Here is a 24,275-nt window from a genome sequence, read left to right on the forward strand (position 1 = left end):
GACCAGAGTGGCAGCCAATGACAAGTCACATTGTCTAAGACCAAGTACTACTGACATGACCATCTTTTGCTTGGAATTCCCCCAGACGTTTGCCTTCTATATCTGAGCCTGTTTTTGTTGGCCATAGCACTCTGCACACTTTACCCCTGTTAACCAGTTGTAAAGTGCTTCTGCTGTCCCTTTTGAACATGAAAATTGGCGTATACCCATTTGGCACATTTATTTTATTTGTAAGACCCTAGTATATGGTACTACATGTAACTAGGGCCTATAAATGAAATGCTACAAGAAAGTTGCATAAGTATTGGGCAAACCACTAAAGTAGCACTGTAAAACATGTCTCCAGGACTGTCATTGCAGCTCGTGTATGCAATGTTAAACTGCTATTTCGACTTGGCACAACTAACCTTTTGCCAGGACTAAATCTTTCTTTTTAATATGGCTAAGTAACCCCTAAGGTAGGCCCTCTTTGCCCATAGGGCAGGGTGAATGGTAGCTTAAAAGTAGAACATGTATAATTTAAGTTTTACATGTCCTGGCAGTGAAAAAAAACCAAAGTCACTTTCACGGTGGCAAAGCTACCTCTCGCATAGAAAAACATTGAGTCACATAACAATTTACAATACTTAACTTCAGTTTGGGAGCTAGAAATCTGATTTAAAGATTCATTTGAATTGTACTTTAAAATCCAACTCAGCCTTAGACTTCTCTACCTTGCTCTAGCGATTTGGCAACAGCTGACTCCATACATGTCCCTTCTTCTTGTTGATTTCGAGAAAGCGTTTGATTCAGTACACTGGCGGTACCTGGAAGCGGTGTTGACAGAGATGGGATTTGGAGCCCCCTTCCGTTACCTAGTCAAGACGCTATATTGTAAACCACAGTCCGAGTACTGGTTTATGGAGCCTTGTCTCAGCCCTTTCCCATCAGGAGGGGCACGAGGCAGGGATACCCCCCGTCGCCCCTCCTCTTTCATTTGGCGATGGAGCCCTTTGCCTGTCTTATCTGGTCCGACATGCACTTCATGGGATGGAGTTGGCCCAGCCTGGAAGAGGACAAAATCGCCCTTTACGCAGACGGCGTTCTGCTAATTTTAGCAGATCCAGCACACTCGGGACCACTGTGTCTCCGGACGTTGAGTCTCTTCGAACAAACCCCCAGCCTACGACTGAACTCTGCTAAATCCATCCTGGTAACCCTTCACCTTTCGCGGGAGTGCTTTGATTGGCAGTCATCGATACCTCTTCGACAGCAGTCCTTCAAATACCTGGGGATCTGGGTTGCCCTCCTCCCAGACCTTGCCTGGTCACTCAATGTAACCCCGCTAGTGAAAAAGGCCCGTGCTGATCTCCTCAAATGGCAGGCATTGCAGCTGAACCCAATGGCAGAATAGCTTTATTCAAAATGATGATTCTGCCCAGGTTCCTCTACATGCTTCAAAACATGCCGCTATCCTTCTCACGGTCGTGGTTCCTCGAGATGGATAGCTTGGTCACCAGGTTCTTGTGGGGGGGTCGGAGGCCCTGGCTGGCCCTTTCCCAGTGCCGGATCCCGCCCTTCGATGGCGGCCAGGGGCTGACAAATCTGTACCTTTATTATTTAGCTACTCGGCTCCTCACATTGCACGACTGGTTTAATGGTGGCTGGTCAGAACCGGCATATCGCTTGGAACTGCATACCCTGGGTTTGTATAACATCCAGGGGATGCTGTATGGGAACGTCATTCCCCAAACCCTGCCCGAGGTCACACGTGGGGTGCTTTTGGCCTGGCGGGCTTCTCTGTGCCACACCCGCTGGTCAGACAAACTTACTCCATATACCCCACTGTGGTGGGGTGCTTGGCTCCAGGAGGTCGCCAACCTATCTGGCTTTAGAGCATGGGACCTCACTGGGATTTCACAATTGAGAGACATCTGAGGTGGGGGTCACATACGCACCTTTAAAGACTTGCAAAAATGATACTCCCTCCACACTTCCCAGTTTTATTGTTACCTGCAGTTGCTCCACGCCCTTCACTCTCATATCTCAGAGGGCACCTCCCTACCCGAATACAGCCCGCCCGAAGCTCAGATCATGACTGGCAACTTGGGGAAGGGGGGGATCTCCTGTATCTATCGCACCCTTACAAACAACACCCCCAACACACTATCCCAGCTCAGGGGCAGATGGGAGGGATGGCTTGGGTCCCTGGAGGATGACGATTGGAGGGATGCACTAATTGTCCCCAAAACAATCAGAGCCTTGGCAAGGCTCCGCCTAGTCCAAGTATACTAGCTCCACGCCGCCTACCTCACACCGCTGTGCCTTCAATGTGCTGGGCTCTGACTCGATGTATCCTGTCCCTGCTGCAATCACTCACAAACTGATTTTTACCACATGGTATGGCTTTGCTCCGCAGTCGCGTTCTGCTGGGAATCAGTGATAGGGAAGCTTTACTGCCGTCCTGGCCTGGGAGGTCCCTCTGTCTCAACCCAATGAATGTGCTCCTGGGAATCACCAAGGGGATGGATGGCCCCAGAGCTGACAAACTCTTTCTAAAAATGGCTATGATGGTGGCCAGAGGGACATTGCGGCAAACTGGCTGAACTTGACTGCTCCCACCATGACACGTTGGCGTAGGGGGGTGGATTGGTGCGCTGCACACAAACGGCCCCTGTACGAGGCCAGAGGATGCCCGAAGAAATTTTGCAGAATGTGGGGCAAATGGGTTGGGGTGATAGAAGACTGACACTTCAGTTGAGCAACCGAGGGCTGGAGTGGGTGCTGCTTTGTCTTTCCCTTGCATGTCAGGATCATGTACGCTGGTATAATGTCATCATACTTCTAATTTGCACTGATATTTGTACAAACTGCTGGTCTATTGTTATCTTTTAATGGTCTCCTATAAAATCAATAAAATTGGTTATAAAAAAAAAAATCCAACTGAATGGTAACGTTAGAGTTTATATTGCTATTTTGGAGATTACACTTTCAGAAAGTTTTCATTTTCCTGCCTAAGCCAAATGTTCATCTCTGCCAGCGTCTAGTGTAACCTGACCATGATGGCTCCCTTGGAGTGTTATGTCTATTGCTGCCAGACAGTGAACAAAGGGCCTTGGATGTGGGGAGGGATACATGAGTGTACATAAGTTCAAGTACTTCTTGAACTCTTGTGCCTACGTAGTCCAATTTCCAATATACAAACAAACTTAGGTGGGTGATAGGACAAAGTCAGTATTGTAAGATCCGGGGCCGACCTCGTGTCAAGGCCTCGGACGTTCCCTGGAGACCCTCAAGACACGGAGCCCAGTACCAGTTGACTGGGGTACTACTACACTGACCCTGAGCAGGACTTTCCTCCACTCAAGATAGCACAGCCTGTAAAGCCACGGCCAGGCCCATCCATGCAGTTTTACCATCTTCTGTAATAAATAAGCCTCTTGATAACGTAGACTTTGTAGTGATATTTGGACAGATTACTAAACCCATGCACAGCTTTTGGAAGAAACACAGACAACTTGATAGATAAACTACTTTATTTTCACTACACAAAATTAAATAACTATAGAAAAATATAATAAATTATTTGTGCAAAAGCTGAATTTAGTGCTCTTTCAACAAGAAAACGTGAGTGGATTTGGTTATTTCATTATAATTCTTATATTAAAGAAAACCTTCATCAACAACTGAACCAGCTGCTTTTCGTCAGTACCCGTGTGACTTTCTTCAACCTCATGTTAAATTCAAACTGGTGTTGTCCATTGAAGAAATACAGAAGTCCTAAAAAGGAGAAAAACAATTATTTACCACCATACAAAAATACATCAACTATCTCATTTTAGACAGCATTTAGCATACTCCTCACAGATGCAAAAATTGCAGCCATGGAAATTTAGGGTCAGATGTACGTATCCTAGGGTTTGCGATTACCTAACAGTGAATTTTAGCAATTGTCCAATAGGTAGTCACAAACAGCGATGTATAATGTGTGTTGGACACATTTAGCGATTCACAGTGGGTCGCACATAGACCTACCTCATTAATATTCATGAAGTAGGTCTCAGTTTGCGACCCATTGGGAATCACAAAAATCAGAGGGATGGTGGCCTACTGTGGTCATGTAAGTTGTTACAAGGAACACCCTATATGCCCACCCAGACAGGGGTAAGTATTATATATAAGTACAGAGTGTCATGGGCATAATTCAGTAGGTAGGAACAACACCCTCAATAAGAGATTGTAAATTGTAAATATTTTTGGGGAGGATGTGAGAGCTGTAAAAAAGCATGTGGCTGCCCAACAACGCCAAAAGCTCCAGAGACATTGTGATCATTGATGACGATTTTGTGCTGCTTTGGTCATGTTGCCCAAATTCCCTCTACAGGGCAGGTTGGGTTGTGTCTTAGGTTTGTCTGTCATTAGTACCATGTATAAACCTCCTGGAATATTTACTTGTGCAGGCTTGTTTATTGGTCAGTTACTGCCCAACTTATTAGGTCTTTTCTACAAACATATTTAGCTGTATTTTGGCAAATGGAGCTAATTTATTCAATATAGACTTAGGGCCTAATTACGAGTCTGGCAGTCATCGGGTCGCCAGACTCGTGGTGGGGAGGTGGTCTTACAGCCACCACATTATGATCTTAGTGGTTGTGCTGCCCTGGGACAGCCGACTCTGCCAGGGAACTGCCATTCCCTGGCGGTGACACTGCGATCCCGGGGCATCAATATGGCGGTCCCGCCAAGCATATTACAAATTTCCTCTCTACCAGTTTTTTCATGGCAGTTTCTCCTCCATGAAAAACCCAGGCAGAGAGGAAACGATGCCCTGTGGATCCACACAGGGGGGCATAACATGTGCCCCCCTGTATGCATGCACAAAAGTTACAGCACAGCATGGACTTTTCAGTCCAAAGGAATCGCTCGCCGATGACAAAAAAAGTCATTATATGGAGGGCAGTTCTCAAGCGGGTTTGGCGGTGGGATGGGCCCTTCGCTGCACCATCAAACTCATAATCGGCCCCTTAGTGTGGCCTTTGGGTCCACCCATTGAACTTGATTTGATGACTTTGTTGTCTAATGCTCATCCCTGCCCCTTATTCAATGAATTTCCTCCCTATTATTGTGTTTGTCTTGCCAAGGACGACTTTCACTCTCACCGCATTTTGATTAGGTGAGTTGAATCCTTTCATTGCTGTTGTGAGGGAATAATTATTTTATTTTGCTTTTAGCACTTTCCTGGCTGCCTTCCCCACCCTTCTTTTATTTTTTATTTATGTATCTATTTTTGTAACTTTTGCCCAAGCTTGGAGCTGCACTTGGTATCAGGATACTAGCTTTTGCCAACATGTTAGGCATGCATCCCCCTTCACCCCTATCTCCCTGTACATTTTTCAATTTCTCATTTTTTCATTATTTTTGCAAGGGGCCACACAATACACTTTGCTAATGGGTGCTTGCTTTGCTCTAATTTGTGTGGCATCCTACACATGCTTTGTTTTTTAAATGTATAATTTCAAAATGTAAAACGACTATCTTGGAATGGTCAATTAAAAATAAAATATAAAGATTGTATTCATATATGCATATGTAGAGAAGGCATCCATCTTTGTTTCTTTTTCTTTTTGTATGAGAAAAACATTGAACAACGGCCCTAACCTCTGCAATATACCATCCTATTATAATTTTTTTAAACAAAAAGTATAATCATTCACAGATGGCTTGTATGCCAGTGTACACTTGTGATGAGCATCTTTAAATGATTTTTTCACTTTTAGAAAAATTCTTAAAAGTGTTCAGCTACGCATACATGCATACGTGTAGTGGTTGTTTTGTAATTATGTTACTTAAACCAAAAAAAATAAACAGTCAAAGGTGGCCACCATATGTGCACATACATATGTAGCAATCAACTTTGACTGTTTTTTTTTCTATTGTCTTCTGGGAAAAAAAGCCTTACAAAAGGCTGCATGCACAGGCGACCTATGGGGAAAATAAGCATTGGCGAATCCAATAGGTTTCAATGGGGAGGCCTAGTGGCTTTAACCAGTGTATGTGGAGAGAATTCCAACTTTTCCCAAGTAAGACCATAGGGGCATAAGCATTAATTAGTGCAAAGATTATAACATTAATATATCATTCAAAAACATAACCATGCTCCTACCAAACACAGAATTTACATGATTTTGGAATTTCACAGAAAAAAGATTGAGTTATTTACCGTTAGCGTAAAAAACAGCATCAACTTTTGTGCCAATTCTTGGAAACATAGTAACTATCTGTTGCGGAGAATCTTTGTCCATGACCTGAAGTGCTTCATCAAAGCTAAAGACACCAATAAGTTTAAGTTAACTTTAGTCCAGTAATATTTCAAATTAACAAACAATAACATAATTTGGGTAATGCTGTCTTTTGTTTTTTCCCTTCCAGTCATATAGTATGGCACTCATGCAATTTTGGTACTACTGCACAGTGATGACTAGTATCATTCCAATTCCTACAAGCAAATTTAGCACACATTTAATATATTAAAACAAGATGAAAAATTAATCACAAAAAATCAGGGATGAACTCCATAAAATGATTATTTCCCATGTGAAGGAGGTTGAAACACTTTGGTGGCAGATATAGGGATTAGAAGAGTATGTGATCAATACAGGACATTTCCTCAATATTTAAAGTGAAGGCAGATTACTTATATGAACTCTCTTGGAGAGCATCCAAATGCAAACACCCCTCCTCTGAGACATCATTTTTTTAAAAGAAGGCAAACCCTAATAAGGACTAATTAACTATATACGGTAACAAATTGTATACCTTGCTATCATGCTAGTAGTTACTTTTAATTTTTTGTGATTTATTTATGTATTTTCATGTTTACAGTTGGTGGAGTGCCTAATAGCTGATTCATTTTTGAAATACCACAAAGCAACTCATGAGTGCAGGTTGTTTAGATTCCTTGTATATTATATTCCTGGCAGAGGTCCTCGGATCCGCAAGAACAGAACAGGCGGGAGGGCTTTCTCCCACATCGCAGCCAAGATCTGGAACAAGCTCCCCGTGAACATCAGACACTCCCCAACCCTGCACACTTTCAGGAAGGACCTCAAGACCTGGCTCTTTGAATGATCCGGAGCTCTGCCCTCCCCCCCCTAGTTCGGAAACCGTCACGGGTGAGTAGTGCGCTCTATAAACCCCTGATTGATTGACTGATTAATATTATTCAAACCTTGATTCATGGCAATTGGGGTGTCTTTCTATTGTGTTTTTAGTATCTAAATTTGAGCTGCATGATCTCGTTTGAGAACCTTGATGCACAATTTAAAGCCAGCTATTGTTTGAAAATACAAAAATGAACCTGTGATGAAGGACCTCATGTGGTAAAGGAGCAATGGTGTGGAACCGCTCACCTATGAGTCGAGATTGGAGGAGCATATGTTGAAATTCAAAAAAGAAATAAAAACCTGCCTATCTATTTGTTATGGTTTCTCAGTCATACTGGAAGCACTCAGAGGCCAACGGTTGTGTATCGTATTTTATTTTAGTTGTTAATATAGAAAATAAATACAATTTTTGTGAACCTGGTTCTCTCCTTTTATGTTACAAGACTACTCTGTAAGATAATAAGAAAGAAAAGAAGAGGAGCCTTGCACCACCATAGCTTTGAAAATTTCCACCATCATCTGGACGTAGCAGAAAGTCATAATTCGCATTTTTAAGCCACTCTCATAGAGCAATGTCAGTGAAAACTGCTTATAAGAAAGATTTTCTTTGTTTGTTTATGGTCTATAACGGTTCTTATAATGCATGTCTATTATTTTCCCTTATGCTATTTTTTCAACATTTAAATAAGAAATATTTGAGCCATACCAGTGTCAATAAGGTCAAATAGCAGGCCAATGCTATTATTAGGTTTTGAGTTGAAGATCTACTGTTTGGTTTCTTTGCCACTAATAGGTTCTCAGTTGTGTTGTAAGTGATAATTTAACCATTAATAATTGTTACCAACCATTTAAATATGAACGCACCATGCCAAACATCATGATCTCTATTAAGAACCATAATCTTCATAGTCCTGCCTGAGATTTGTATCATCTCCTTACCTCCAGTACTTGTCATTGACAAAGTAATATGTTTTTCCTTTGTCTGGGTGATAGACAGCAGCATCAATCTTAGTCACTGTTCTGGGGAATCCAAGTGTGTAGATGTTTTGGGGGTAATTTGGCAACATCCGATATCCTTTCATTGCCCAATATTTGTTTCCTGCAAACAAGAGACCATCACTAAGTAGTTTAAACATTCTTGATACGAATTTCAATTCTAGCGCTGGCCTTAAAGAAATACATTCAACTCTGTGATAGTACATTGTAGCTTATGCAACATAAATATTGAAGCTCCCTTTCGTATCTTTTTCTTATATTTTCACAAAGTGTTGAGAGTCCACTTAAGTGACAATAGGTTTTCTTATGAGGAGAAAGAAAGATAAGCAAGAACCCACTGCACTAAAAAATAGTGGTGAGTGCGTGACTGCACGGATAAAGGAATGAGTGAGTAACTAAGTGCATGTATAAGCACTGGCATGAGGAGCAGGTAGAGCTGGAACACTATGGCAGCCCCTGCACAAAGCTCTTTCTGTGGGTGCCGGACACTGCAGGAAAGAGCTGCTGAAGCTGCGCAGATGCTGCCATGGCTACTTATTAGGCCTGGGTGGAATTTCAATTATGCCAGAGTAATCAGAGTAGTTTAGGTAATTCTGATTTTCTCTTTGATGCAGAATTATCAATAACAACACGATTTCGCCCTTTCATGTAAATAGGTTTCATTCGGAGGGACAAATGCTACAATGAGAACACATTTAGAGCACTGCTATTTACGTACTGTTGCATTTAGTGCTAGTTTCTGCATGCAAAATGTATCCTCTGATCCATATTAGATGCAAGGGTGCATTTTATGCTAAGAAACTAGCGCTAAATGCTGGACGTAAATTGGGGGAAATCCTACCCCTAGTGCACATTTAGCAAGCGTGAGATGCTGCTCATGTTCACTAATCATGTTCTGTTGCATTTAGCACTATTTGTTTAGTGTGAATTGCATATTCACATCCATTGCACTAAGAAAATAGCACTAACAGCCTGATTCATCAAAGACCCGTTTTGCGAGTCTTTAATAGCGATTCATAAGGAATCGCTATTAAGGACTTGCAAAACGGGATTCATGTAGGAATTGCAAAAAATATTGTGATTCTTACATGTTCCTTATTTGCGAGTAGCAAATTGCTAATCGCAAATAAGGAATAACTCCCCATTCATTCCTATGGGCCTACAGGCCCATAGGAATGAATGGGAGTTATTCCTTATTTGCGATTAGCAATTAGCTACTCGCAAATAAGGATGCGATTTCAAGGGTGCAGGGGTGTCCAAAGGACACCCTGTAGCACCCCTGAAATGTAATCTACATTGGTGTTGCGCACACACATGTCCAAAGGACATGTGTGTGTGTAACATGCAACTTAGAAAAATGCATTTAAATGCATTTTTCAAAGTTTTTGCTATTTACCACGAGGTCTGACCTCTCGGTAAATAGCGGCCCAAAATTGTGATTTCGCAATTTTAAAATGATTCATGAATTGCATTTAAGGAATCTCAAATAGAGATTCCTTAAATGCAATTCTTCGCAAATGTGCAAATTCCTTAATAGCGAATTTTGCATTTGGGATGATGAATACCAAATGCAAAAATTGCACTCGCAAAAGGCAAGATTCTGAGAATCTTGCCCTTTGCGAGTGCAATTTAGCTTGATGAATCAGGCTGTAAGTGTATTACTCTTCCAGCATAATTCTGCTTAATCTCTAAAACTGTTTGGGCAATTGTGCATGAATACGCTACATGGAATTATGCGAGTTACACTCACACCTACACATTGAGGTCACCTCCAGCAGGAATATCTAATGTAGATGTCATGTTTACACTGCTTGCTCGTGAGAAGTAGAAGCAATTGGGGGCACCATGCCTCTTTAAACTGCTGGATCTAGGGACTACTGAGCAGTGCTGCTAATCCTCTTCTAACGGTCAACTGCAATTATGCCGGAGGTGAGTAGTACAGTGGCAGTTAGTGCAATGCTATGGCCCTCCTTCAGTCCCATAGAATGATTTTTTTCATTTCGGGTCACTCATTTCGAGTGGTCGCCCCTACAGCAAACAAACAGAATACATCCTCACTTTAAAAGAAGGGGAGTTCAATTCTGCAATGACTGCAGGAGGGCTGGCCTCAAACATGATGAACACTGCCAGTAAAGACGAGGGCTGAAGGAGGCGGAGCCACTGCACTATTCTGCTACCCTGTGAGCTGATTCAGAATGTGAACGAACCTCCAGCAGAGCAAATACATAAGGGAGACTGGGCCATAGTTCCTACATGTAGTCTTATTAGGTATTAAGGCTGGCAAACAGTTAAAGCTGCCTCTAGGCAAACATAAAAATAGGACATGCACAAAGCTGAACTGGGAACCAAAAGCTGCCCTGGAAATTCTGTCGGACCACCCCCGGTGAGGAGGGGGGTTGGGGAGGTGCAAGTGTGAAGCACTGCTGCTTTTGTTACTGATGGACAATATTGCAGCACTGCTACAAAACCGACCCTAGGTAACAAAACTGGCGCTAACTGCTGCAAAACTGGCCCACGCTGCTGCAAAACCTGCCCCCACCCATCCAGCCTTCAGGGGAAACACCTGTTGCCCACTACGGCTAGTCCGCCCCTGGACATGCACTGTGATACTGAAGAAATGTGCAACTCAAGTAATCACAAATTCGAAAAGAATTGAAAACATTTTTCTACAGAGGACGTTGAGAGGTGTTTTCTTGGACACGGAATGTAACACTGTTCAAGAGATCTGAGTGCTGAATTTCATTCTGTGTGGCAGATTTTTTATTTTGGACGGTGGCAAATTGATAAGCTCCTGTGGGATAATCCTTGATCGCATAACCACACTTTAAAATAAAATCATGTCTCCCTGAATCTGAGATGTTCTTAGCAAACGTCAGAGAAGCAAAACGTCCTACGACAGTAACATGAGTCCTTAAATGCACCAACAAAATGCACCAGCAATCAGTTGAACCAGGTTCCTCTGTCAGTCACAAATGCTTTCACTTCCACAGCAATAGCTAGAAACCAACTAAACACTTGTATTGTTTTACCTTTGAAGAGAAGCACCTGATCTTTTTGCTGATTTTCATATGCGGCGTGGATCCCAGATGGCAAAGATGGCCAGACCGCTGAGATTGTGTAACTTATGACACGTCCAGTATGTGGCATCTTGCGCAGGAAAGTCCTGTATAAAAATACCAGGCAACAATGGTTATAAAAGGAAATTTCTCAAACCAAAATGTATGCAAAAAAGCAGCCTTTAAATAAAATAATGATGCTATGTTGGCAAGGACTGCAATTATTAAATATCAGAAATACCCAATTCACACATCTGAACAGGTGTCGGGAAAGGTATGATCCAATAACAAATTATATAAATATACAAATCTAGTGAATACCAACAATTTCTGGAAGGATGTTTCCTTTATCAAAAGATGTAACTGGAGTAAGGAAGAGTAGAAGACTGTAATGGAGATTGCCAGTAAGGAGACCAGAATTCTGGAATACATTTTTTTTATACCTGCCGTTGAAGAAAAGAATTTCATTGCGGAGAGTAGTGATAGCATCAAAACGTATAGAGGGATCGCAATAGCTTGGTAGGGTCGGTTTCGTTGGTGGTGGTGTTTGAGGATTAGGTTTCCTCGATGGTCCTTGAGGAGACAGTAAAGATTGTAATAAAAATGACTGGATACAAATGCGCACATTTAAAAAAAAAAGAAATCTCAGTTATCTAGGTTCCATATTTAATATTTTTTTAAATAGTGCATAAAGATGGCAAGAAGTTTACCTTTGATATTAACTGAAAGGAAGATAAGGAGTTGTTTTTTATGGTTCACTTACCATATATTGCTTGAATGCCGTTAACATCGTCCTTCGGGAGCCGGAACCTGGCTGGATCAGTGTAGGAGTAGGTCGGGAACATCAGTGCCTTTTTGTCATTGGAATGGGACAAGCCTAGTGAATGGCCAAACTCATGAGCTGCCACCAGGAAAAGGTTAGTGCCTGAGGAAGTAAATAAAGGATATTATTTTAGGATCAGAAGTTAAAATGGTTACAATGAAAAAATCCCACAGAAGAGAGTGCAGATGGAGCTTAGACATTCTAGACACTCTTTCAGTACACAATGGACAAAAAAACAACATCTGATGGCAGATCATTGACTAACTGGATGTCAAACTCAGAGTTCGTGATACTGGCCCTCAATGAGTACCATACATCACATATCTCCATCACAGTAGGGTATTGTTTTAATAAACAGTTTTCCTGTGCATCTATATTATGACAACTTGTGTGATTACTGCCTATGGGTATGCCTTTTTTTTAGGTATTTTGCTGTCTGTTTTCGAAGATCTGGTGTTCCAATTGCAAAGCATAGACTAGGCTTGGGTTCAGCCCCAAGCTCAGTATATAAATGGCTTTTTTGTCTAGCTCAGGTGGATGCTCCTGTTTCCATGACCTTCCTCCCTATTCTTGTTTCAGTGTCTCCCCTGGATTACAGCTTCTTTACCATTGTTTTCATTGCATAAGTAGTATCCTTCCACTGCTGATACCAAGGAGCTATTTTTCATTTGTGTTTCAGTATACCATGGAAGTGCAAGGCCTTCCTCAACATTCCCTGTCAGCTCTCTTCCTGTTCCTTCTCCAACCCCTTTTTTTGTCGTCCATTGGGCCTCCCCTTTCGGCTTCTTCATTTTTACAATTTTCTTTTTTTTAACTGATTTGGCGAAGGTCAGCACCTGCACACTGCAACCAGTCCACTCACTTTCCTGCTTGTCGTTTGCTCTCACATCGCCTCTCTTCTCACCCTCTACTTTGTTTTCTTTTTTTAAATTAAAAAGTAGCTTTGTGAGGTCCCAGCAGCTTCAACCTGCTACCGCTCACACTTCTCTGATTGGTGCAGATCACTTCACATACACTGTTTTATCATTTATGATTCCAAAATTGTCATCTTCCACCCTGGAATGCTGAATTAGTAAAGCATAAAAAAAAACGTTACAAGGTGGTCACCATGCTCACATTAAGGCAGCAATCTTAGAACATTTTTTGTTATACTTTCTAAAACATTCCAAAATAACCTCCTTTGAGTATACATACCATACACTTGGACAGATGGGAGATTTCAGGACATTCTTTTTCTTAAAGTTTACAAAAAGTACTCAAAGAGGGCCTCTGTGCATGCCTGACTGCCAATGCGAAACCTTTTTCAGAAAGCTCGAGAAGAATAATTCCAAGAAGGGTGTAGGAGAAGGTATTTTCTCCACATGGAAAAAGTATCCATAGGAATAACCAAGGAAAAAAGGTTTCAAATACACATTTTGCCTAAGACTGCATGTTCTATTGATCTGCTCCCAAAACAATGCACAGGAGGAAGGTAAGTGCATGAAAATTCACAAAAATCAAAGATCCCGAGTGTATGCTATGGAACTTTTGTGAATATGGGAGTGTTTCTTAATCTATGTAATGTGTAAACAAAGGTCGATGCATCAGGCATTCAGACTTTACAGAAAGGCGTTCATCTCTGCAGAGTCCATTGAAGAGAGTCATTACTAGTATAGATGAATTTTCTTCGAGTTAAAGGTTTTTTATTGAAGAACAACAGAGTAGAAAAAAGAACTTTGCCAAACATGTTGGCAATACTGTGAAATTGAAACAGATATGTAAGCAACTCACAAAATATAAATATGAGAAAATTGAATAAAAGCAATGCTACAGGCATAAGTAGTATATTTTGATGATAAATGATAAAGAAAAGAACGAGAAAAGAGAAGGAAAGAGAGAGGAGAATGTAAGTAGTGAGTCAAACTGTAAACTGATACAGAAAAAGAAGTAACAAGAAAATATATTTTTATGCATAAAACATCTCCACTATATGAAATACTGCATGTTAACAAAACAATACAACAAGAATGAAAATGATTGCTATTTGCTGAAATGAGAAGAGACACTAATCATAGTAATGGGTGATATATAGTCAGAGAGTGTCATCCATATTTTATTACGCTTCACTAATAACTGTACCAAGCTGAGATTACATTTGTCTAGTCTGTGATGATGGCACACTAAATTCCACCAGCATTGAATAATGATATTACACGTGGACTACCAATTAGACCTTATAACATGTCTGGCTATTGAAATCAGAAGATATACTAGTTTCCGAAGCAATGTATTGGCAGGCCAGGTGAGATGCATTCTGCTCAAAAACAGAACTGAATGCCAAAGGGGTATATGAATCTAAGTTATAGCATTCATTTTTCCCAAACTAGAGACCAGAAGTTAGATGAAAAAAACATGTGAACATATGTTCCTGCATGTGAATCACATCGCTAGCATGTGTGTTGTTTAACAAGCTTAGCCCTGAAAAGATCAACAGGAGTATAACATAATCTATTATAAAAACAAATGCAAAGTTTGAGTTAAACTAGCAGTGCAAACTCTGGAATGTGTTTTGTCCCACATGCTGTCCCATAAGGAGATAGGCAAGTCACATTTCCACGACGTTTCAGTATTTGGTTTAGCCCTGTCTGGGTTTGGAGGAGGAGGTTAACTGTCATGGGAATGAGAGGAAGACGTATAAGCATGGTTCATGCGAGGGAGGCTTTTGGAGGTAGATAGTGCAGTAAATGAAACGAAAAAGCCTGAGTGCAAGAGACGTGAAAAAGGGAGTATGCCTTTGTTCATCCTTGCTTTTCATCGTAAAGTCTTCCCATTCTTGTTAAGCCATATGTTATGCCAAATAGGACAATTCAGGAACAGATTGAAGGGAGTGAGATGAGAAACAACACATGGCTTTAATAAGGTACATGTATGTCATATAGTAGCAGGCAGCCAAAATTTAGAAGGATTGGGCATGAAAAGAATACCTTTGTGCTCAAAAAGAGATATCAGGGCACTTTCCAGGGTGTACCATAATTTAGGAGTAGTTTCGGTAGAATGAGACATATAACAATGCATTTGATTAATTCTAAAACCCTATGATAAGTAGTCATTCAGAAAAATTAACTCCACCAGATATCATGGGACGTTTTATTTTCTGCAAAGAGGTTCTAGATGATTTTACATTTTCATAGAAATTTGGGGAGGAGTTTGTCAGTAGAAGCAAACAATCAGGGCCAGACTGGGAACCGAAAACAGCCCTGGCAAAGAGCTCGGCCGGCCCTGGGGGGAGGGGGTGCACGGGTCCTAGTGGAAAGCTTGCCGCTATTGTTGATGGGGGCCAAAAAACGGCCCCTATGGGTCTAAAACCGGCCTCTACCCTAGCGGCCCACCGTGAAAACGCCTGGTGCCCTCTATGGCCAGAATGAATGAATACACATTATGCATGGAATCTCCCTGGTATTTGTCATCACTTACCAGCGGAACCTTTTGACCAGTTTTCATCTTCATCAAAGTGAGCATCTCCACCGATTCCAGTCCCAGGTGCGTAAGCATGAGCAAGAGTGCCATAAGGACCATCAAATGGATTATAATCGCCATGTTCTAAAGCAATGAAAAAGGAAAGATTTGCTAATTTGAACAAACATAGAGATGTGTTCCCAAAACAATAAGTTAAGTCTATTGCAGGAGTCATGAAAAATTCCCAGCTCCTCGACCAATGCCACTACCAAGGCTCTTTCCTGTCCTTTTACTATTCCATGTGCTCGACAAAATCTGTGGACCCATTTCATTCATGATAATGTTCCATGACGTGGACAAAATGTCAAATTATTTGATTCTATTAAAAAATTGAAGGAACAAAGGAAAGATGGAGGATGAGAAATAAGGACGGAGAAAATAAGACAGAAACAAAGAAGGAAACAAAGAGAGAGAAAGAAAGAAGGAAGGAAGGGAAGAGAAAGAAACTGGTGAAAGAGTGAAAAAGAAGAAGGGAAGCTAAACAGAAAAAGAAACAAAGAAAGCCAGAACAAGGAAATGGTAAAAAAGAAAGAAATGAAGTTTGGAAAGAAGTGCACTAAGTGTTACTGTACCTCGTGCTGCAAATGAGATCTGGATATCAGCTGTGCCATAATAGATCTGGGTGAAGGTCAGCGGGGTCACGTCACTCCAGACTTTGAAGGCTTTCTGGATTGCTGTATCCACATCAGCTCTTGCCAAGTCGGGGGTGTAATTCAAAATTCTTTTTGAATTTGAAAGGCAACAGAAAGTCATATCAGTCGAATCTTTTGGTGCATGTAGCATTTCCTATCATGTCATTCCCAATTGTTAAAGTTATTTGCGAGCAGTTACCTGTAAGTCAGAGCATGTGTTCTCCACGCAGGTCTTCCAGGGAAGGTGCTGTATGCAGCAACATCACTGACTCCACACCTGGGCTGTTGCATCACTTCCAGCGTGTTAGAATCGACCTTTCCAGTCACTTGCAGCCCAAAAAACTTCTGCATTTCCCTGATTTTTTCAGCCAAAGGGCTGGCACTCTTTCTCAGATCAGGAGTCTTATCACTGTTGAGGCCATAGTACTTTTTAAGATACTCCTGAAAAAACAAGTGGTTGCTTAGATCCTGGTTTAGACAGTTTTGGGTGGATTCTTACAGATTTCATCAGACCTAAGTGTGATTAAAGTATACACTAATTATAAAACCAGTGTACTGCAGGAGTGTACGTGATGTGCGCAATTGATGTGACATGAGTCTGGTACGCACACTAGTTCTTGCATTATACAAATGAAGTGTCAACATAGCAGTAAGAGAAATCCAGTCCAAATTAGGTAAATACCCACACAATGGTAACTATGTGCGTAGTCACAAACATTGAACACACACTTATTTGCCAGCATACCTCAATGGTTCGTGAGAAAATGGCACAGTTTATGCTGTGAAGTGTAACCAGTGGGCTCACTTAGGACCTGATTATGAGAGACCTGGTAAACAGACTCATGTAAGCATCTGGCTTGTTGGTTGACTGGAGTGAAAGCCCCGGTCAAGCAGCAACCACGGTCCTTGTCAGGGTAAGGCACAAGTAAACTCCAAATTAACCTGTGCTCGCTCCCATGGTAGCTTGGCACAGAGTAGTAAGGCTTACCTTAGAGGCAATGTGTAAAGTAGTTGTGCAACACTCTAAACAATACAGTGAAAACACACCAAAAAGGGAGCCCACAACAGATTAAGAAAAATAGAGTACGTTTAACAAACAAAACAAGACCAATACGACAAAAAGGTCATTAGAAGAGCTGAGAATATTTAATTTTAAAGTTTATAGTGAAAATAGTGCCCGAAAACACAAAATGCTACTGGGGACATCTGGTTGTGCTGGATAGGGAAAACGTCGCAAGTTCAGGCCAACTGCGATGGAGCGCGGGCCTGCTACAGAGACCCAGTTAGGCCTGCTGAACAGAGTTCCTTAAATCCTGCTTGTGGAGAGTTGAGTAGATCTTCGTCAAAGAAGCTTTGCGCAGCTGAAGTGATCCACAAGTCCTGAAGTGTACTGAAGCGGTTGTTTCTGAGGTCCTTCTTTTATACCCAGTTCTGACTTTGAAGTGGAGATATGCCTCTAAAGTCATGACTTTGAAGTGCACAGATGCCCTGCCCTCCGTGCCCTGCCTAAAGACTAATTGCAGGGAGAATGCATCCCTGTTTGGTGACAGGACACAGCCTATTCAGGTGTAAGTGAAGCTGGGCCCAGCTGCCCCTCCCCATCCTGTCAGTCACACCTAAGATCCTATTCTGTGTGGCTATCTAGAAGGAATACACAAAGCCCAACTGCCAACTACACCCAATGATGTGACCAGAGAGAGGCTGCAGGCACCAACTGGCTGAGGCAAAAAAATGCCAAAGTTCTAAAACTGGCATTTCCAGAATTGTAATTTATAATCCAAATTCACCATGAATTAGGATTTTAAATTAGGATTCCAGAGACACCAATCTTGAATCGGTCATATCTTCCCATTAGCAAATTACCCTTAGAAAACATATTAAAGTAATCCCAGTGTTATACTATGATAGATATACACCTTGCAGTTGTGAAAAATGACTTCAAGAGTTTTTCACTGCCATGACATGTAAAACATAAGAGTACAAGTCCCCTAGGGATGACATATGTATAAAAAGGAAGATTTGGGCCTAGCACAAGGTTTATTTTGCCAGGTCAAAAGGGCAGTTTAAAATTGCACACACAGGCTCTGCAATGGCAAGCCTGAGCTTTGTTTAGAGGTCTACATAGCATGTGAGTCCGGCACAAGTAGCTTCTTTGGGGCGGGGCAAGACTAAAGTGGACAGACAATAAGATAGGGAAAGTAAAATTAAAAATAAATAAAACTAACCACCTTGCGCTCGCTTTATCGCAGAGTCCAACAGACAGTCAAAACCTCCACTTGCCCACCCACTCTAATTAGAGTGGGAAGACAAATGGACAAACCTCCTTTGCCCCTTACTTTGTCAGGCTGTTGGAGGTTTATCCCTGCAGCAGAGACAGAGTAGTATGTGCTGTTGACTTACTGAAGGTGTGCCGGACTCTAAATGAGTTGCGACTGAGTACCCTCTCCGTCAAACTGTAAATTATGCCCTATGTTGTGTCACCTCAGGGGAGACAAAATTAGGGCTACTGTGATGTTAAGCAAGAAAGATGGCAGCATATGATACGGACACTACTGAGCAACATGCCATAGGGTTGTTCCGAACAGTAAAAAGGATGCTTTTTTAAATAAATACAGTTGCAATATTAGATAAAGTGAATCGCCAAATAATAGATGATTTATGGATAATTGCTCAAATCCAGGATGAAAAACCCAGCCTCCGAATTTTAAGGCTAGCAATTAATCTACTCCACACATATAAACCTTCTCCTCTGGCATAAATCCTAACACTTGTCCGTGAGCCAAACAGAAGCATCCACTGAAACTCATGTGCATAAGCACAGCTGCGATTTGCCGAGTTGTGCTCTTTCTTTGTGTTTTCCAAAAGTGAAGACACATTCCAGGGAAATACGTGTCAGTCATAACCCTACAACTTAGGGTGTCTGCTGAGCAGATAACGCAGAGTAGCAGGGCTGAAGCAAATGTGTACTTTCACGTTTTCATCTCTTGTTAATGTGCACAAAATTGTTGTCTATGCAAAATCACTCCCTCTGCACCCACAGGTAAAAGGCACGCTCATAGACACGTTCAGTAGGCATAAAAGTCGAAATTCAATAATTGTGGGGAAAAGGCATTGTAAATATTTGGGTATACTACAAACTTACTTTTTTGCATGGCCTTAGCCACCTAACGGATTTCCTAGTCGACCAGAAAAAAACTCCATATTATGTGCCGCAGCATCTCTGATTTGATGTCACAGATGGGACTTTTTTGCCATTCGCACCTTGAGTATGTAAACAGTTTTGCTAGTGTCCAGACCTTAAAGGTGTCTTATATAAATGTTCTTACTTGCTACCTGTAGTGAACCTATGGTTTCTGTGCTTTCCGTCTTTCTGCGTCTTTCTCTCGGCAGTTCTTATTCGTGTTTGATCCGAAAGCACTTTATCTGCAGCGTCTTACTTATTTTGATACGCTGCTTCTAGAACGCTTACAATGGAAATGCAGCCTTCTCCTACACCCACCTGTTTGCGCCAGGCAACTTTACAAAGAATAAAGAGCATGTGAGGTATGCATATATGTGTTTGATGTGCAGGTTCATATGTCAGTAAATATTACGCGCACACCTTTTCAAACGCAATGAAATGCACGGTGCTCACCTCCACATCCTGCCTGATGGTATCGTCCTCTTCTTTCGCAGGTGCCTCCTGGAAGGCGGAAGCACCGGCAGCGCACAGCAGGAGGAGGGGAAGGATCTTCATACTCCTGGCTGTCCCGAGAGTGGCAAACCTCAGGTCAGAGACTCTCTCCTGACTCTCCCTCTCACCCTCTATTTATGCCCGACGAGTTTCCTCCCCACCAGAATCAGCATGATTCATGCTCCCCCACTTCCGACCAATTCACCAACAGAGAAAAAAGTCAGGAAGTTCATGACAGACGATTCAAGGCCGGGAAAATTTACCGATGTTACGACACTTTCACATGACTAAGCCACGGAAGACTTCTTTCTGAGAAAACGACCTGAAGCACTTATGTCTTTTGAATATCTTGATTTTTTGTCAAAGCAGTTTTATCCGAGAAACTTCAGGTGAGTAGGTAACGCCTTGGTTACCACACCCTTACTATGTTATCCCTGTCGTCTTGGGGCCACATTTGAACACTTTGAGCACACATTTAGTCCGCAAGGTCTACAGGTTTCAACAACCAATGGGAAATAAGATGTTGAGACCTAGGGGCCCATTAGGATGGCGGGTGGACTTTGTCCGCCCGTCATCCTGTCGTGTGGAGGGACCGCCCGCCATAAGGGCGGGGGTCCCATTGGGGGCATTAGGATGCGCCCGCCACAGTGGCGGGCGCATCCTGTATCTTTAGTATTGCAGCGGGCGGTGCTGAATGCACCGCCCGCCGCAATGCTAAAGATACATGTAGTGCATTACAAAGAACACGTGAAAGGCACCGTGCGGTGCCTGCCACGTTGTACTTTGCAATGCTGGGGGGTACCATAGGTACCCCCATGTGCACCCCCCACCCCCCCGGAGTCCCTGGGGGCCCGCAACAGGCCCCCGAAGGGTGTCTCCGCATTCCTTTCCATGGCGGCATTGCCGCCATGGAAAGGCATTTGAAAATGCCCATGCTAATATGGCTGGCAGTGTCTGATAGACACCGCCACCATATTAAACCTTTTCCGCCCCGGCCGCAAGGCGACTGGGGCGGAAAAGCGGCGGACGGTCTTTCCGTCCGCCGCGGTCACCCCCGCCATACTAATATGGCGGGGGTGATTCCGGGTAGGATGGCGGGCGGATCGCCCCCGCCAGGCCAGCGGTGGCTACCTCCAGCCTGGCGGGGGCGATCCGCCCGCCATCCTAATGGGCCCCCTAGTGCCAGTGTTTTCGTGTCAATTTCCATCATAACGTTCGAGCCTTCTTCCCATTCTTCAGCAGTAGCTGGAATACCTTATTAGATCTTATAGGAGATGTTCACTAGCATGATGGAGGGGCTAGTCTCATATTGTTCATTAGAGGGAGCGTCCCATGCAGCATTGTCGAAGGCATGTCTGATGGTCAATGTTTTTGGCTCTTTCCTCAATCTGTGGTAGTTTCCTAACTCCATGAGCGATGGTGCCCCATAGTTCCTCAGCTGTGTGCCCACTGATTTTATCACCCTTCCTTCTCCTTTCTCAATTTCACCTTTGTTTCTTCCATTTGACTGGAACTATGAGTTTTTAATTGCATTCCTGGAAGGTTTATACTTGAATGCCATGTTCAGATGGTGGACGCAACTGTTCCCCAGAAGACCTTGTTGTTGGTTTGTAAGATAGCAGAGTTAATCCTTTGCTTCAGCATGAGCCAGTGCAATAACTATGAGGCAGGAGTCACACAGAATAGCTTATTGACATTAAATCGAGTTTGGATATGTTTTTTCTGAACCCTCTGGAGCTGTTGCATTTTCTTCTTCAGAAGTTCAACATAGACCATGTTGAAGTAATCTACATCTTGTAGTGTTAGGACCATTACAAGGACTCTTCATTTTTTGAATTAAGAAAAAAAGAGGCACTTTCATTAGTAGCGAAGAAGGTGAGGTTTGTTCCTGTATGGCATGTTTCTCATAATTACGCAAATAGTTTAAATGTGCATGATAAGGCATAAAGAAGCAGTAGTGTAAGTGCCAGCACTAATATTACTCATCACCGAGCACCTCTTCCATCATCACAAAAGAAAATTCATTTCCATGTCCTTCTTGAGCCCAACAAGGAAAGACCTCACTTTCTCTGTGCCTTTGAGCCTGAGTAGCACAATATCTAATCACTTCCCAACCTCCCCTTGAAGGACACCACATTGTTCTTACCTATAAAGTTTGCACAATATCAGTAATAACATATGCACTCATACATACATACAAAAACACATATACCAAACCAAATAGGTGGGTCTCATATTACATTTAAAATGCTACATTTGAATTTGACACTTTTTTGTAAAATATGCAATAAATTATCATATGTTAAATTCTCCGACTGTGTGGATGTAATACTTACTTTGAAAGTGTGAGGATCTGGGTGTATTATGTGATAAGGCTGTGGGACCTTATTATGGAATAAACTTGCAAAAAACCTTTTTGATTCCTGTCAGGCTCATTTGAACAACATTAAGCTCACCCCTGGGTAGACATGACTTTCTAGCAGCAAGGCTTGAGCAAAGGAGTTTAGTTTAAAGCATTTAACAGTCCCAAACAAAGATATAAGAAAGCCACACAACATGAAAGAAACAGAACACCATTTTATACATATAGAGCGTATTTCTATGATTCTATAAAGTGTAAGATGAGCAAAATCAGCCAGAAGGTTCCGGATATATGGTTTGGAGCGCAGACAAGCATTGTTCAACAAAAAGGTTGTAAACTTTAAAAAAGTTTATGAAAGTTTGTTTGGCTACTCCGGCCTGGTGTGGGCAACCTAATCTGACAGGACGGAGGTCTGGAAGGACCAATGGGGTAGATTTGAATAGTTATGTGGCTACTAGAGCATTTTCTAGTCCAGTTTCAGCCTTTACAGCACGAACGCCATAGACTATAATGGGGTGGTCCTGATGCTGGGGATGCTGGATGAAAAGATGCTCAATGATGCTCCTGTTGCTGTGCGGTCGACAGGGGTGCCTTTGTGGTGGTTCCTCGGTCCACGGTGATGTGGGGAACTTTGGCCACAGAGGTCGGGCCACACACAGTCCTCTTTCCGATGGTAGAAGGCCAGCGACGACTGGGGTTCTGCTCTCCGGTTACACCGGTTGAAGCGAAATCCTTTAGTGGGGGCTAGTGTCCCTCTTGAGCAACAAGTCCAGACTTTGACAACAATCCCCGGTGCAGAGGACTTGGGTGCAACTTTTGACCATCAAAGATTGGTCTCTCAAGGCGCACAGCGGCAGCTAGCAGTGAATCTTCTCAGGTGGCTAGCAACTTGCCAGTTTGGGCGATTTCAGCCTTTTTGTCCCTGGAGGTGGTTCCAGGAGATCAGCTGTCTGATCCTTTGTATCACTCCTTTGGTCTGGGGCCGGGATGCACCTTTTCTTGAGCTATGAGCCACAGGCACATTCCAAACCTTGATAGCCCAAAGAGCAGTAAGTGCAGTCCAGCAGACCGTGCAGTCTCTCTTTGCGCAGTTCCAAGGGCAACAAGGCTGTCCTTCAATCCTCATTCCAAATCCTGCTTGATTCAGAGTCCAAGGTGCTAGGGGTGCCCTATTTATCCCATTAAAGTGTACCATGGGGACAACACGGTCGCTAGCCAATTTGCTAACAAGTCCCTTTCCTCTGGGTGATGACTTTGCAGTGATGTATGGCATCTTGCAATCTCAGAGTGCACCGTTCGGGCCGACCTCAAGATGTCAGGACCCTTACTTGGATGTTAGGAGATCAGTAACTCACCCTAGAGTGTGACTTCTTGGGGCTACACATGCATGGAAAATAACAGTTTGGACACTGGTCTTCTCTCTCTGTCTCTAGCTTATCTACCTAAGGAAAGGACAGTCACTTGGGAGTGTTTTCACCATTTGCCCATCAAGAACTTCTTCCCCCTTGAAGCTCACCTTTTGGGCTAACACCCTGAGTTGCTACCTGCAAAGGGGAGGTAACACCTCACTCTGAGACAGGCTGTGTTTATTCCTATGCCATGTGAGTCATTAGGATGACTCCCCAGGCGGGCAGAAAGCTGTGTGGATCATAGCCCGTGTGAGGTTGCTGGACCACTGGGGCACAAAGTGGCAACTTTCTAAAAGGTGCCTTACTTTTATAGTTACATTAACTTCAACCTGGGCATCAGTTCAGATTTAATGCCACAATTAATTTGATACCTTACAGTACCCAGTTAGGTAGTCCCATTCAGAAGTTAGCCTTGCTGGGATGCCGACCGGTAACCCTGTATTAGCGAATGGGGCTTGGCCTTTTTGCCTAAAGTCCCTTAAAATTTTTGCTTTCCCCCTAGACCGTTTTCCTGACATAGAGTTGCCAATTTTGATGCTTTGGGTACTTTGCCACTGCTGATTAGTGTCAAAGTATGTAAAATGTGATGGTAATTTGTTGGCCATGATTGGTATGTTTGCCTTACTAGTAAAGTCCCTAGTGATGTGCACTGTAGATGCCAGGGCTAGTAACGCAAGGCACGCGGAG

At 42.7% G+C, this 24,275-nt stretch overlaps 1 protein-coding gene across 1 annotated transcript; it reads right to left on the bottom strand.

Moving 5' to 3' along the window:
• Positions 1-3,497: 3,497 nt before the first annotated feature.
• LOC144772580 (matrix metalloproteinase-18-like) lies at positions 3,498-19,955 on the bottom strand. Its single transcript, XM_078657009.1, has 10 exons — positions 19,779-19,955; positions 16,344-16,585; positions 16,085-16,233; positions 15,471-15,596; positions 11,958-12,119; positions 11,638-11,767; positions 11,168-11,301; positions 8,082-8,241; positions 6,200-6,303; positions 3,498-3,759 (listed from the first exon to the last, which is right to left on the bottom strand). The coding sequence occupies exons 1-10, from the start codon at positions 19,878-19,880 to the stop codon at positions 3,659-3,661; spliced, it is 1,410 nt and encodes a 469-aa protein (XP_078513135.1). The 5' UTR covers positions 19,881-19,955; the 3' UTR covers positions 3,498-3,658.
• Between the last annotated feature and the right edge of the window lie 4,320 nt (positions 19,956-24,275).

This window comes from Lissotriton helveticus, chromosome 8, assembly GCF_964261635.1.
Source record: "Lissotriton helveticus chromosome 8, aLisHel1.1, whole genome shotgun sequence".
Taxonomy (NCBI): domain Eukaryota; kingdom Metazoa; phylum Chordata; class Amphibia; order Caudata; family Salamandridae; genus Lissotriton; species Lissotriton helveticus.